At 42.0% G+C, this 16,529-nt stretch overlaps 3 protein-coding genes across 4 annotated transcripts in view; 1 reads left to right on the top strand and 2 right to left on the bottom strand.

The window, feature by feature from the left end:
- The window catches only part of LOC128497813 (myelin P2 protein-like), a 118,578-nt gene that overhangs the window by 3,479 nt on the left and 98,570 nt on the right, over positions 1-16,529 (bottom strand). Inside the window, exon 2 of one of the 2 annotated variants that reach the window (XM_053467991.1) lies at positions 359-442. In XM_053467991.1, the coding sequence (XP_053323966.1) occupies positions 359-431 (73 nt within the window). In that variant the 5' untranslated portion in view covers positions 432-442. Of the gene's footprint in view, positions 1-358; positions 462-16,529 lie in introns of those variants that run through there. The other variant, XM_053467990.1, reaches the window with a different exon arrangement.
- Positions 1-16,529, top strand: part of ZFAND1 (zinc finger AN1-type containing 1) — a 99,424-nt gene that overhangs the window by 72,221 nt on the left and 10,674 nt on the right. The window lies entirely within an intron of this gene.
- LOC128497812 (fatty acid-binding protein, liver-like) lies at positions 5,112-10,464 on the bottom strand. The gene is made up of 4 exons (XM_053467989.1): positions 10,314-10,464; positions 6,997-7,169; positions 5,996-6,097; positions 5,112-5,322 (listed from the first exon to the last, which is right to left on the bottom strand). The coding sequence occupies exons 1-4, from the start codon at positions 10,390-10,392 to the stop codon at positions 5,272-5,274; spliced, it is 405 nt and encodes a 134-aa protein (XP_053323964.1). The 5' UTR covers positions 10,393-10,464; the 3' UTR covers positions 5,112-5,271.

Here is a 16,529-nt window from a genome sequence, read left to right as displayed (position 1 = left end):
TAAGTCGCAGAGGGTGAAATCGCTCACACGTGTCCGACTTCGGGTGCCAAGCAGAGTATGCGGGGCTGTGAGCCGGGCGTACGGTGCGGGTACCAGTCCAGCCTCCGCACCGTTACAGGTGTGCTGGGTACCAGTACATCCCAGTCTCACTCTCCGCACAGAATACAGGGGTCCCGGCGATCGCATCATTGCACAGACATCACTGCAGCACTGCACAGACTCGGTCCCCGCATGCAGGTTTACTTTGCCCACCATAGGTCCCAGGATCTTTAAATGCCCCATACTGGTGCAGACCCAGCCTGCAGGCTACAGGTGCCGATCCCACATTAACCGGCTCTCACCATTCGCTCATCCTTACCTAAGCTCTGCATGTACTCATCAAAGCCCTGGCTGTCACACAGCTTCCAGGTGCCCACGAATTGATCCACCATGATGATGATGATGATGATGATGATGACCTGGCTGCAGGTAGAGATGCACTAAGGTGTGTAGCGAGTACTGCGAGGATCGCTGGGAACTGCGCTCTCTTATAAAGCATCTGGGCTCTGCGTTGGCCACCAATGGATAAGGCAGGCTGACCGTGACGTCATGGGGGTAAATCCACCGCCTCCACCCCAGATTGCTTCATTGTCCCGAGCAGGCAAGCTCAGCTCTTTTATACATCCCTGGCTGGGGGCCAGATCGGACAGCTCATGTGGGCCAGAGGTGGGGGGGGAGCGCTCCAGTGGGCAACATTGGCTTCAATAATGATTAGCTCAGCCTGGGCAGGGAATGTGTTTGTTGGGTCTGGGCAGTGCCTGGCTGGAGGCAGTTCTAGCACATCCCCGGGGCACTTACTGGATTATACGGTAATACTGCGGCTTTGGATGGAACTTTTTAGGAATTTCTAGTGAATATTTCATTGATCCAACACAGAAGTTGATGCAGCCTCACATAAACATTACCAGATTAAGGCCCTCCCGTGGCCCCTAGGCATAACTACACAGAAGCACACCGATATCTCCAGTGGCCCCTAGGTATGCATACACAGAAGAATACTATCTTCAGGGCCCCTAGGCACGCACACACAGAGGCATACCAATATCTCCAGTGGCCCCTAGGCAGGCACACACAGAGGCACACAAATATCTCTAGGGGCCCCTGCAGCATGTGGGATGTATAATTAAACGGAGTAATTTCTCTGAACAGGTTTATGCATCACTCATACTGTGGGGCAACAATATGGGAAAACAGCCTGCACAATACTCACTTACATCTTTTAATGTCAGTACCTACAGAAGGTGTTATCGTTACTCCGGATTGTGGTAACCCTTTGAGATTACACAGACACGGGTTGCACGATTTCTCACGACTCAGTGTGAAAAGATGCACGTTCCGGGGGACAGGGAGGCAATTGCATTCCCGGCAGGTCCAAGATTATTTGGTCCACTCCTGGATGAAGGAGCGAAGTGGGGTCGCGTAATGTGACGTTACCTGACCCCCCAGTAAAAGCCACAAGGAAGAGCTCCAGGCAAGATTAGGCGTGTGATGGAGTGTAAATTTGTGTGTGTGAAGTGAGTTTGTGTGTGTTAGTGTATGTGTGAGTGAGTGATGCTGTATATGTTATTTGGAGGGACAAAGGGCCAAGATGCCAATCAGTGGTACCTGCTCCTCAGGCCAGAAATTGCCAGCCCTCCCCTGGTCTCGGTTCTCTAACCATGGCTGTATTTAAAAGCAATGCACCCAAACTCATTCAGCCATGTCTTTATTTTGAGCTCTGGGGTGCAGTCCTGTTGGAACAGAAAAAGGTCTTCCCCAAACTGTTCTCACAAAGTTGGAAGCATTGTCCTAAATGTCTTCGCACGCTGTAGTATTAACATTTCCCTTCACTGGAACTGGGGGGGTCCAACCCCTAAAAAACAACCCCCAGACCATTATCTCTCCTCCACCAAACTTTACAGCAGGCACCATGCATTCCGGTTGGTAGCGTTCTGGCGTCCACCAAACCCAGCTTCATCCATCAGATTTACGGAGAGTAAAGTTATTCATCACTAGTGAAACTCAAAGGGTTAATGGTGTGGGACATTTTGCACAGTGCAGAAACTGACACAAAGGGCTGCAGCCGGCTACTATTACCCAAGCAGCTATAAATACATATTCTGTGGTTTTTAACCGACTTGTGCCCTACAATGTACTGCGACTTCCAGAGCCAGCGTTACCTTTGCTTCAACTGGATCCGTATGATAGCTCCAACAAAACGATTAAACGTATAGAATGATCACAGAAAGGGATCCCTCATAATGTCATAGAAGACACCTGCGTGTATTGAAGATTACTCCATGTATGAAACCGTAACCAGGTTAAATGTTAGCTTTTGAAATAAAACATATTATAAACACAGTGATTCCCATTCCCAACAATACTGTAGTCCCTCTTCATCCTTTCATAGCCGACCTACCCTTTTCTCCTATCTGGCTGGCATCCATACCCAATAAATTGGTGCCAAATAATCTGAGCGTCTCTCTATGCACCTCCGTGGGTAAATTGGCGAGGGCTCTTCTATGCCACAGCTTAAACTATGATGCTGGATTAGACAGCCCGGGTTGGCCCTTCAAAATGTATAATTGGTGAGCTGACATGAACAAACAGTTCCCCGAAAACCGTGTCCTCAACCCAATCTTTGATCAGAGAGGGGTTTATTCACTAAATGGTGGGTTTCAGGGGAGTTGTGGTTTTAACTCTCTCTCACTTCGCTTTTCACCAACCTAGTAAGCGTCTCTCGCAAGAAGGGCTGAGCCGGCCCTGTAGATTGTATGATGGGTAAGGAAGCACTGGAGAAATGTCACTAATTTAACTATACATTATACAGGGCCAGACAAGCTTTTCCTGCAGCAGCACCTCATTGTGTGGGCTCTTCATAATGTGTACGGGTATACCTGCAGGTTACATTTATTGCATTTTTTCCTCAAACAGTTCAGATTCCTAAATTGCGATCGGATTTACGGTTAAAATGTGTTTGAAGTGGTGACTGTCAATGAATTCAGTTTAGAACACATGATCTGTTTAAGGATATCCTCAATATCTCCTCTTTTTAGGTTGGCTGAGGAACGGCACATCTGCACCCTCCTGCTGGTTGCTTTGTGTTCATGGAAGTATCTGTTCAGCTGATGCTGTTTAACGCTGGCCCTTTGTCCGGATAAAGAGTGTGATCGTTATAGTTCATCATCGGAGAAATATGCTCGGTCAGCACGACACGGAAGTCACAGGACAGACTGTTGCTGGGAATCGTGGGAGCTGCCGGTCAACTAGTTACCTCAGATCTCACAAGGTAGCCAGATGGCTTCCATCGACGGCTCTCTCTCAGAAACTGTGCAAGAATCAAGGGACAGAAAGCACATCCTGTAGCCTCTTTTGCCTTCAGTCTCTTTGAGAACAAGGCCAAAAAAGGACAGCAGGAGTGAAAAAGGAAAGGAGAAATATATATATATATATATATATATATGTATATACCGCTCCTTATATGTGGTTTTCAAGTCCCTCTCCCTTTTTTTCTCGTCTGCCCTTTTCCTTTCTTTTGCATCAATATTAATTTCCTTTAGCTCCCCACAAAAAGCCATCACGGCTCCTACCTCCCAGCAGTCGGCTATTTCCCTCACTGCGGCCCCCAAAACGCCATCACTGTCCAGCACACGATGCAGAAAGACAGCGGCCTTCAACGAGACCGCATCTCAGGGTCACATCAGGTCCGCAAGACACAGAAGGCAGTTTTTCATTTTCCGGTGGTCTGCGTGACGGGCACCTCGCTCACCGCTGATGAAGGGGCATCTGCTTTGGGTGCCCCAGGAACGGCCCTTCCAACAAATTAGCATTGAGAACATGCTAGTTTTTCACATTCGGTAAACTTATGGATTAACGAATACGCACCATAGTCATATTAACCACAGCAATGAAAGCGGGTGCATAGAGCTCTAGATATACACCCTGTCTGCGGCTCATGTAGAGCAGACATAGAAAATCTAAAGCCATTTACCTTCTGCTGGAACCCTACTCACATCACTGACGTAATTCAGTGCCCTTCTAATATCAATGCACTCATTTCTAGTCCTGCCCTATCCCTTTGAATATATATAGCGCAGCGCCACATACATTGTTGCCGCTATATAAAATAATGTGTGGTTTGTAAGTAAATAAAACATTTTCAACAATAAAAATGTTTCTTGACTTGTTCTTGAATTCCATGAAGGCTTAAAAGAGAATATTCCTGATGGTACATGAACATCTAACCCCTAGGACCAGTACCGAATGATGCTGAGGAACTCTGTTTCGCCATCTTGTGGTAGGCTCTGTTATTCTGTCCCCCCCCCATCTATAAATGATTATTAAAAATAATTCCATAGAGAAAATAGGATATTTCAGGTGTTTTTAATCCAACTCACAAGCCAAGAAGCACACATCTGTTGCAAGAAAGGCATCACAAAGTAAAGAGCTGTAAATGTAACGTATCGTTAAGAGGGACGTCATGTATTTACGCAACATAGAAACAGAGTGTGATGGCCCATGGGAACCATATCGTCAGACGTATCCAATGGCCGTAGAGACACACCTCAAACAATCCTCGGTCTTAGATTCAGGACAGCCATATCTTATATATGTTTCATTTCTCTCACTCTATCAGCCCTGCACTGGCCACCTGGCTTACCACGGAAATGCCCAGTGGGCTGCTGCCCAACAGAGCCACGCACTCACCTGATGTGCCAGTCCATGGGTCCAGAGGCTGGATATGCCCAGGGCCGCATCTGCTGGGAGGTTATTACGCGCATGTACCAATTTCTCATTAAAGTAATACCAGGTAGAAACTCAACTTCACCAGTCTGAGATAAAATTATTATGAAGTGTTGAAATTTGATAAAGTGTCATATTGCCAGAAATCACACATATATAATGTACATTTTTGTATATAATATGTATTTGTCATTCTATAACCCAGGTGCTTTGCTTTTTTCTCTCTTCTCTACTACTGTGAAACGGTCAGACTCACTCACAAGCCTTGATGACACTTTGAAAGGACCTTGTTGGTGGCTTCCAGTTGGTGGTCTAAAAGCAACCCCCCAAAAAACAACGCAACACACTCAGAGGGCATTAACGCCAAAAGCTTTACTTTCTTTGAGCGGCACAGCAACATGATCAGCTTTCCATACAAACTAACCAGTTAGAAATCAAAAAAGCCACAGGGCTACTGCTCATTGAACTGAGCTCGTCTTTTTACAGTGACTTCCAGCCACACTGAAGGTCTCATTTTCGGTTGTAGATCCGGACGCATCTCACGTCCCCCACGATGCAGGTCTGAAAAGTACATAGGAATATTTGTTTAGCGAGGGGTGGGCAGCAAATTAAAACACAAGTATGGTTAGTATATTCACTTCAGTATAGACATGCGTAGGGCATCATGAATGTTAAATGCACCTATTTCTCCATCCGTTTGCGTGTAGGAGAGAGGTTTGGCGCAGCCATTATGTACTTGGGTATGGTTTACAAGTTTAAGCTGGTCAGTTTTAAGTGTTAATAGGCAATTTATATACATCCACACAATTCACTATGGAGGTATAGAGTCATACGTCTCAGCTGTGTCTTAAAGAGACAAACACTAGAGAGATTCTAATGCAATAACGACCAAGTATAACACAGTTAAATTGGTAAGACCTCTTAGTGTCAGCCTTCTGTGCAATTTAAGTGTCAAAAAAATTAGGACCAAAATGTAAGGAGATCATTTATTCTCCAAATTTGCAGTTATACAGAAAGATTAGCCATGACCCATAACATAGCATAACTCCGGAGATGCAACGTGGAAGTTTAAAGAAATAAGAAGGCCCGACACTTATACATAAACGGGGGCAATGGTAAAAAGTTACGTGTTGAAATAAATTAAAGGCTTGAAAGCAAAGGCACTGGGGGCTTAGAGGTTTGTTCTTGGCTTTCTGCCCTATTCCCCCAAAACAAGAAAGGTTACTGAACTTACCGTTATCAATTCACCATCTTTCACCTCTCGGTTAATCACCGTTTCTTTGCCGTCCCATTTCTGCACTTGAACCAGGACTCCATTTTCTAGCGTCACGGTTGTCTTTATAAAAATAAATCAAATTAGCCAAAAATGCTCACACTTATTATTTAACAAATGAAGTCCTGGATTTGCAGGAGATGCGGTTGGTTATATGGAAAACAGGACCTTGCGGATTTGCATGGAGCACTTCTGCAGCTGCAAACATGCCTTTGCATGACGGCTAAAACTAGACAACACAAACTAAATTTAAAAGCTGTGGTTTATATATTCCTAACTATATAAATATATTAACATAAAATGTTTCCTCATTTGCCGCTCCTCTCTGCCAATCGCTCCACATCTCCTTCAGAGTCAAATTTAAACTCCTGACTTACAAAGCCCTTAACTCTGCATTCCCCCAATATCTCTACCCTTCTATCCAAATACTCCTAGTCACGCTCTTCGTTCCTCTCATGGCCTTTGGCCCTCTTCCACCATCATTACCTCTTCCAGCTCCCACATCCATCGCCCCCCCCATGTTGCACCCCTTCTCTGAAATACCCTTCCCAGTTTTTCTCCCTCCTATGCAAATTGCAGAAGCGTACAACCTTTCCTCAAAACACTCATCCACCATCCGGTCTAAGCCTTCTGGACGACCAACATCCTCGACAGATCAACCTGACTCGACCAACTCATCCCCCTCCAAGCAGTCCTCTCGCACCGCGTCACCTCCCTCTCAACCACCGACTAGATTGTAAGCTCACAAGAGCAAGGTGCTCTTCTCCTTTTGTACCAGTTAGTTATTGTTTGTGATTTTAACTTTATCCTACCGACTGATAGTAAAGCGCTACGGAATCTGGTGGCGCTATTTAAATAAGAAAAGCTCCTATTGCCCCGAAATGTTGTATGTGGGAAGGCATAAATTAAGGAACAGAGGAAAATAAAAATAAAAAAAATCCCGATACAAGGCCACTTCCCACCTTTGTTTTCCTGCCATCTGCAGTAGTTTCATCAAATTCTTCTCCCAACTTGAATGAAATCTCAGAGGATTTGAAGGTGCTTTCGGTTTTGAAAGTAATAACATCCGCTTCCATACTGAAGATCACATCAGGTTTCAATGCGCAGGCTGCTTTTCTTGTTAAAAGACTAACATCTATGACACAAGAACAAAACAAAAAAATAGTAATATTGAGGATTTACTTACCCTTTTACTGCTCTATCTGCATTCACTTTCCACAATACTCACATCGCAACTTTTTTTTTTTTTTTTTTTTTTTTTTTTTTTTTTAAACATAGACCTTCATTTCCTACTACATACTCAACCTTTAGTTCATCAAAAAAATCACTTTCCTACAGCATTTGAAGCTATTTGGAATAAAAGTTCATTCTCTTGATGTGAAAGCGTAGGTTATGGGTAGGCCATCAGCTTAGACTCCCAAGGTGCCAGGAAGCAAGATGGCCGGAGGGGGCACAACCTCTAAATGGCCTTGGAAAATATTTCACGGGTGGATACGTTTCACATTGCAGTTTAGTAAATTCAGTCCATCGAGCTGACAGAGTTTATCCCACTTCGCTAACATATTACCAGCTGTCAGTGCATTTTGGATTGAAGGCGGCAAAGATTCCTGTTGATTTCAGCCTTCGAGTTGGGACAAGCTTTCATAGAGCATTGTTTAGTAAAGACCCGGAGATGAGCTTTTAATGGTTTCATTGCAACTGCTGCACTTTGGCACTCTGCCAGATTTCAACCCACACCTGAGCACCTGGGGTGCTGATATGTTGTTGCTTTTAATTCTCTTGGAAGGAATTATTCTTTTAATGTCAATGACTTACCAACTAACAGCCCCACCATAGAAAAATGCATATTAACACTTGTTTGATATTTAATCTAATAGTTTTTCAAAACACATTCTTAAAAACTTGACAACACACTTGAAGTAGAAGCTTCAAGTAGAATCCTCTTCCATGTCTGATCATCAGTGGCAGGAAAGCTCTCCTATTGTAGTCCGCACACACCAATGGAGGTTCCATACGCCAACGGAGAGGTGTATTCCCCTGAACACATCTCCAGTAAGAAAAACAGCAGGGGGTTAGGTGGGCAAAGGGGCAAATGCATACGAGGGGATTCTGCAGTCACCCCATGAATTAGCAAAGGGGGGGTGCCTAAAAATGTGAAAGCACCACAGAGCCATTATATGCATTCAACTGTGTAAGATGGTTGGAGTGTCCCTTTAACAGAGCTATACATTTGGATTCAAACGCTGAAAAATCCCTTAATACACAACCCTTTTCATTAATATAGGGGATGTTTGGGGTGTGGGATAGCAATACATTGCATAAAGTGTATAAAGTTACTGGGTTGCTAATGATAATAAATACAAAGATATGATTAAGATGGTTATCCGAAATCTTGCAGCTCTTCTCCAAAGACAATGCTCTTTACAACAGCTACAGGACTCTGAGACTCTAAAATTATCACAGAACTGCCTCTTTAAAAGGGACTTCATGAAATCCATAGTAATGAACCATATATGCTTTGTTACGAGTAGTTTGGACACATTGTGGCATTCTGATGAGTTGGGAGGGGTATAATTAACAGGTCTAGAGAAGAACTGCCTATATTCAGTTGCATTTGGGAGGAAATATGATTTTAGGGCATTTGTTAATTATTCAAAGTAGAAGAGCATATTATACAAATTAGAAAAGTACTATGGCTATCCCGCAGGGATTGGCTTGGACATTCCAGTTCTTTAGGAAGTTGAAATCCATCCAACAATAGCAATGGCACACCACAACCCCGTGTATAAAGGGTGGGGTTCAAATGGTAAGAGCTCTACTAGGTATAAATCACCGAACTAATATACAAACAGAACACGAGCACAAAATAAACAAAACTCAAGGAGATCACCCCGTATCAGTCCGTAAAGGGGCAAGGCCCTGTTTGTATAGTTATGATTTTTCAATGGTACAAAGGGAAATATTCCTAATAATGCGATAGGTCAGTGGAAAGTTGATGTGAACGTGTTTATAGTGAAAACATTAAACATTGCAGCACACCATGTTCCTATGAATATACCAGCATCCACACCTCACCCTTTACAGTAGGTTCCATTCCCTCCCCCCAGCAGATTTTAGGTTTTACCCAAGGTCTGTTTTTTTCATTGTTTCCACCACAATTTGCATAGTGAATGATTGCCTAGACCTGGCCTCTTTAACTCACTTGCTATGGTTTGAGGATACTTAAGTCTCCAAGGACTTTTGTTATTACCATGTGAAAGAGAAGACTCCTGCTTAAATACAATGGCTCAGTTTAGAATATGTACCGCCTTACAGACGGGCACCAAAAGCTGGCCTAACCCCAGCGATTGTATCCAAAATTCTAGGGGATGCCTCCTTACACCTCCCAGTAAAACCCAATACCCACCACCTGTGCTGTAGAACGTGTTAGCAGCATCCCGTATCCATGCTGGTCCAGGCATGCACATATCAAGCAAACCGGAATTGCAACAGTCACTCACTTTATTTTATTGGCCTTAATGTAAACGAGAATGAGCCACCATCCAGGAGGTATTACCTCATTCCAACATGGTGGTGGATGGAAAGAAAAGAAAAAAAACTAATTCAACCAGTGATTCCTATAATGAATGCACCACACAGGACAGTATATTTTATGCATCCCTGCAATAGTGATTTATTTCTTCTTCTCGCAGAGATCACCCATACACTCTCCTATATACACACACACAGAGAATGGGACTTTTGGGTAGAAACTGACTAATGTCAGTATTATATTCCCCCAATTAAAGGAGACACTTAATCCAACCTAGATTTGGTTAAAAGGCTTCAGGTGGGATTTGATTTATCAAATTTATAGTAATTAAAAGAGCTTGTTACAGCCTCACGACCTGGCTAGTTAATATCAAGGTGAACGGCCAGGGCACAGGCGCATTAGCAATGCATATGTTGGCATTAATAGAAATTGGGGCTGGATGCATTAATTAAGGTGTAGCCTGATGTCCTAAAAACATTTATATTCAAAAAATAATTTATGTGCGGGTGCATAATTTATATGTGGATCATACCACAAATATATGTTTTTCTCAATGAAAGTTAGCGGTCAGTTAGAAGTAAACCTTGGCATATGGACAGAGGGGGATGTTAATTTATATATATGCACACACACACACACACACAAAATAATTAAAATGCAGTATCTAAAGGTTCAGTGAGGTAACTGATTCAGCGAAGAGCTGAGATTTCTCTAAGCACTTAGAATTAAATTGCATGCAGATCTTACTCAGGGCTTCCATGTACTTGTTAAAGTCTTCCGAGTTGTTTTGCACCAGCTTCCATTTGCCCAAAAATGCCTCAACCATGACTGCTGTGGTTCTTGGGTCAGATGCCTTCACTCCAAGCAAGAGAACTCTCACAGAAAGCAAAGGGAGAGTTCTGCAAAGAGCTGCTTTTTAAAGAGGGGAGAGGCAGATCCCTTGTGATGTCAGCACTGAATACTACATTGAGCTCAGGAAACCTCCCTGTTCTCTGAGAGCTGAATCAGCATTTGAGTGTCAGACCTCAGGAGGAGATCCCACTGTGGTTGTTCAAACAAGACATCACTTGTTCCTTTGCATGCTTTCAGCAAGTCTTCTCAACCCATATGTGCTATGTTCTACCACCACGTGGCTTATAATTACTCTTTAATGAGCCTTCTTACTTTCTAAGGCTTACTATTAAGGAGTATGCTTCAATCTAAACTTCAAGGTCAAATGAGCAAAGTGTCAGGGTCACTAATGAGTGGACCAGGACTATATTAATAGTGTGAAAAGTAGATGTATAGGTGTGGCTGGGACATTAACTCGTTGAGGTTAATAGTAGCCTACTTAAACCAGCTTAGACAATTTCTATATAAATAGTGTCAGTTTGCGGTATGAGTTTGCAAACACACCTTTAGATATTGCAAATGTCACTTGTGTTTGTTCTACCCAGCGGTCCCACCGGATCGGAATTCTCCATGAAGGTGACCTCTGTGTTTTCCTCTAATCTAATAGTAGTTAAGACTCCCAACGTGTGCTTTTTGGATACTATAGGTGGACATTATTAATTAATTTAGCTGATATAAGGACAACTGAAATGGTTTCAGAATTAAATCATTGAGAAAGTTAGTATAATTGAGGCTGGTTTTTTTTACAGGTATCCCAAGGCATGAAGATCACTGCTCTCCCACTACTCCACAATCTAATAAAACCAAAATACTTTTCAGGGTGGGGTGTAAGAGATGGTGGATGAGCAAAAGTCCTTTTCATGTGTGAAAGGCTTGGTAAAAAAAAAGTGAAAGAAAAATAGGCATTAGTTGCCGCAGTCCAAGGGGCAAGCCTAGCCAAGTGGCTCAGTAATGAAGCAGGCCGAAAGACCAAAGGTAAGTATCCAGTACTGTATAACTCATATTTACTGGAGGGGGATCCATGGAAAACCCATGACCAGAAAATATCACCCAAGACAAGAATCCTCTTTGTTGCCCCAACACAAATATGTGTTTTCTATACATGTCAATATAGACATAGACCACTTCTGCACATTCCCCACAGACCATGGAGGCTTCTGGCTCACCTGGCACTAAGACCAGCCCTACTCATGATGTCTTGATCTGTCCCCTTTGTTTAAAGCTGCATTAGATGTGGCTGAGCTTTTTGTCTGTCAGACCTCCCATGTACTGCCACTGGTGATAATGACCACTTAGCTGCTGCAACCACTATGTGCAGTTGTGTCTTGTCCTGTCATAACCATGCCTATCCTGATGAAGCCCTCCTCAGCACTGACCCCAGTGACTGTGATACATCAAATAAGCCTTGCGAACCAAAAATACGTTATTAATAATGCTTACACAAAATGGTACTCCTACCTCTCTGATTCATCAAAAGAACTTTGATAAAAAATAGAAATCAACCAGCTCTCATATTAAAAGGTTCAAAAGTCTAAAGATTATTTTCATAAATGTTTGCTTTGGGAGACACGGTAATCTAAAACGTGAAACAAATCACTTTCCTCTATAACAGTAAGTGTATTATTCATTGTTTATCTAGTTTCACAAAACAATAGAAGTGCATTGGCATGCCTTAAATAACTCAAGCAGATCAAAACACTTGCCAGTTCTTCAAGGAATGGCCATGCCCTTTTTTATTTGACCCAACTGTTTCTCTACTAGAGATCTAGCAGACACCCAACTTGCCCCTGTGTACATGATTTTCCTATGTGAAACACTCTGTGGAACCAATTGAAACCTTTCTAACTTGATGGCATGCCCGAGGTCAGTGCTTTTAAAGCAGGTCCATTTAAAGGCCACAATGGACACCAAACCCCCATTCTTCTTTCTTTGGGGGGCCCCACGTCCCAAAGGGATGTATGACCCCTTTCTTCTGCCCTAATCACAAATCCTGATGGAAGGCCAGATCTTCTTGGTCCTTCCATGCACGGAAGGACCACTGGAGGCATCTGAGAGAGCAACCTCCAAGGGCTACCATACCAGAAAAGTCAAATCTTGGCCAAAAAATTTCATCACAGTGCTAACTTAAATCAATTGTAATTTGAAGGACAATACAAAACATAATAAATAATAAAAATTCATTGCAATGCACACCTAGCCTAAAATGTCGGGGCTAGTGACAAGTGAAAATTAAAAGTGCTGCGTGCAGTTACCAGAAGTGTCTAAACAAAATTCTTTGGACATACCACTGCGCATGTACAGGTAGCGTTCTTATATAGAAGCAGGGAGGAGAGGAGGAAGATTAGACAGAAGTCCCAATTCCTAATAAAAAGGAACGCTGGTATCAGTTTGCATGCTTCGAAATGCACTGGAATCTATTAAAAATCCCCATTGTGCATTTTACATGTAGTATTGGTTTTAATGTTCCTTTAAGACCATATTCATTTCCACTGTCAGTGCCAATATGAAAACAAAGGTTGTGCAAGTTGTTGGACTGCAATGGCTTTCCCCCTAGACTCAAGTTGTCCCTACAGTCATGTGAAAGTACACCCTCTTTGAATTCTATTGTTTTGCATATTATGGAATAATAACAATCATCTGTTCCTTAGGTAAATAAAACCTCAGATGAACTACAACACATGACATATTACAATGTGTCACGATTTATTCAACAAAAATAAAGCCAAAATGGAGAAGCCATGTGTGAAAAACGATGTACACATTATGATTCAATTGCTTGTAGAACCACATTTACAATCAAAGTAATAATTTTCTGTACGACTTTATCAGTCTCTCACATTGTTGTGGAGGAATTTTGGCCCACTCTTCTTTACAATGTTGCTTCAGTTCATTGAGGTTTGCGGGCATTTTTTTTTATGGACAGCTGTTTTAAGGTCCCGTAACAGCATTTCAATCGGGTTAAGGTCTGGACTTTGACTGGGCCGCTGCAACACCTTGATTCTATTCTTTTTCAGCCATTCTGTTGTCGATTTGCTGGTGTGCTTAGGATCTTTTTCACACAACTGTATTTTATTCTACATGTAGCAGAGCCTTGAAGCCTATAATCTCTGCTGTGTGTTACAGCTGGACGCACTGCACTGCGGGATTAGGGACTCATGCTGTGACACTTCCTTGAACATTAGTTCCCAGGTGCCTTAATGCATACGATGGCTGTTTATCCCCTTAACTCTTTGGGGTTTATTTAGTGGGAGTGAGCATGAGAGTTTACTGCGGAGATTGTGGTTTTAGCTTTATGAATTAACTATGCATTATAAAGTCAATGCCTCTAAAACTTTTCAGCTGTTCTTCATAATGCATAGTTCAATCAGCGAGGTGACTTTGAAGAAACGTTACTAATTTAAATATGCTTTATATAGGGCTCTTATTGGAGCAGGCATTCAAATATTGACGCTTTATAATATAGGTTAATGACCACTTTACCAACTTCTTTTTTGCAAAGTTGACATGCAGAGGCAGATTGAGTTTTCACTGCTAATGAGCTAATGGCATAGTCACAGATATGTAATTAACCGGTTTCTTGAATGTTAATTAGGGAAACATTAAAATTCTAGTACTGTGAATTATTTGAGAGGCTGGTTCTTAAATTCATATATTACATCATAAAGTAACAAAAAAAAGACAGTCACTTGAACTGTTTTGAAAAGTAAAAACAGAAAACAATTTAATCGATTGAAAAATAATATAAAGCCACTAATAAACGTAAATGTAAACAATATGATATCTGACCAAATGTCAGACACCATAGAGTACTGGCTAAGGAAACTAGCTTGTGGTTACTCATTTAGGAGCAATAAATACCTGCTATGGTTTTCAAACCCTTGAAAGCTACACCATTTCTTTTTTCCTGTATAAATCCCCATCTTTAGTGGCAACTTTAATCTGTATTAAAAACAACTTGGTCTCCCAAGACTATGGGGTCTGGAAGTTTCATGTATAAAAAAAGATAACTGAACAAATTCAGATTTCATGAGCAAATTGCTTTTTTTTTTCTTCTTGTTGTCATTTCAGGAGTTCTAGGGTTAGGCTCAATTTTAAAGCTGTGATTTAGGACGCATACATGCCTCAACTGTTCCTTTTAATTAATATAAGGGTAATTTTATGAGGATTTACATTCCCCTTAAGGTATACACTATAAAATAGCTTAACTCAATTACTTATTCGTTCACAATACGCCCATGTAAAAAGCCTCTGTTTTAAGGCATATGTATCTTCCTCGTGGCTCGGCTGAGGAGGTGAATGTAGGAGATGCCCGCTGCCGCCATGTATTATGCCTCCATTCGCTAGCGAGTTGGGCCAAAGAAATAATATTGAGAATTCTAAATCCACCTGTTTTTATCTCAGACACTATAGCAAACACAACATGCTGACATTGGAAAGATCTGAAGCCTGCGAAACAAAACCAAATATTTTCTTCCCAAGCACTGTATTTTCAGCTGTTCTTTGTGGCTTCCGTGGGTCGTGCAGATACTGCCAGATGTGCTAACAATTTAGTGGAACCGCCATTCTTATGGGAAAATTCAAAGTCATTAGGATGAAGCGTAGGATTCGAGAGGACTAGTAGCAAGTAAACAATTATATACAGAGTAAGATAAAAGGGGCGCTCCAGCCATCAAATGCACAGAGAGGTTTCAACGAGAGCTTTTCCTGCCACCGACCAATCAGTGGACAAGAATTGCTAGACGTTGGAGGTGGTGCTCTGCTGCAGCGTTGGAGCTGCTGCTTTTCTAGTATTTTTTAACCTTTTATAGAACGCACATTAAAGTACTCATAAACTACTTTAATATGCATTCTTCTTTGGCAAGGCTGTCTGGGATATTAAACCGTCCCTTAAAGTGTTTTACCTATCCAGGTCTGTTAAATACACCAGAAACTTTTAATAAGCTTTTTCAGTTACTGGGAGAATAACCTAGCAATTCCTGCTTCTTTGTCACATAATACACCAATCCCTGAAAAACGAGGAAAATAAATGACAGGATTAAAGAAACGTTTCTGGGAAAGGTTTGGATATTCCGTAGTATTTTAAGCAGTGCAAGTGCAAAAGCAACTTTACCGTACTCTTTAGCCAATATACAGACAGGTAGAATTTAAATACAATTTTTTTTATAAGTAAGCAAACTCCCTGTAATGCGCAAAACATGTTACGCTGTGCTTTTCTCTCCCAATGATTATACGTGTATTGGGGCAATTTATTTTATGTTAAAGCACTTTATATTTATTTCCAGCCTGCATATTTATTTGTTCGCGTTGGGGGTGCTTGGTAGAGGCGCTGTGGGTCTTTGGCACCCATTTTCCGGGAGGATCCGTGGATATGCGGTTACCAGTGGGGAGTACCAAAGGATTGTTGCAGCCTGTAGAAAGATTGCAAACATGTTTAGGGCTGCAACAAATAATCAATAAAATCAGTAATAATCGATAATGAAAATTGTTGCCAATGAATTTCATAATCGATTAGTTGAATCGATTTTTATCAATTATAATGCTCTGAAAAATACCCCTCGTTTTATAATCCGTTTCCCTCAGTGTGACTCACAGCAGTTACTACTTACCGTCCCTCCCTGCAGTCACTCTGATTGGCCCCGCCCCTTCTTTCTCCCAGTCCCTCCCTGAAGTCACTCTGACGATTGACCCCGCCCAATTTCTTATAGCATCCACACGGCTTTAACTGCGAGTATAAAATGAATATTTGGGTTGCTGAAAGTTAGGGGAAGTGGGGGTTAATTTAGGGGCAGTTATGGTTAATGGTGTGTTTGGGGTTAATTTAGGGGCAGTTATAGTGGATGGGGTGTTTAGGGTTAATTTAAAGGCAGTTGTGGTTGATGGTTGTCGTTAGGGTTAATTTAGGGGCAGTTATGGTTGATGGGGTCATTAGGGTTAATTTAGGGGCAGTTATGGTTGATGGGATCTTTAGGATTAATTTAATGCTGAGGACTGAGGGTTAATTTAATTAATTTAATAAGGTTAACTGAAGGTGCAGTTAGAGGTAAAGGGGGACAAACTAAGGGGAATCTAAAT

This window comes from Spea bombifrons, chromosome 5 (genome assembly GCF_027358695.1).
Source record: "Spea bombifrons isolate aSpeBom1 chromosome 5, aSpeBom1.2.pri, whole genome shotgun sequence".
Taxonomy (NCBI): domain Eukaryota; kingdom Metazoa; phylum Chordata; class Amphibia; order Anura; family Pelobatidae; genus Spea; species Spea bombifrons.
Note: the sequence above shows the minus strand (reverse complement) of the source record. Positions and strands in the feature narration are given on the sequence as shown.

Excerpts from the sequence above, each read along its gene's own strand:
- LOC128497812 (XM_053467989.1), bottom strand. The coding sequence starts at position 10,392 with ATGGTTGAGGCATTTTTGGGCAAATGGAAGCTGGTGCAAAACAACTCG. Across the intron at positions 7,170-10,313 it reads CAAGTACATGGAAGCCCTGA|ATGTTAGTCTTTTAACAAGA; the intron begins GTAAGATCTGCA and ends CTTGTGTCATAG. Across the intron at positions 5,323-5,995 it reads AAGATGGTGAATTGATAACG|ACCTGCATCGTGGGGGACGT; the intron begins GTAAGTTCAGTA and ends TGTACTTTTCAG.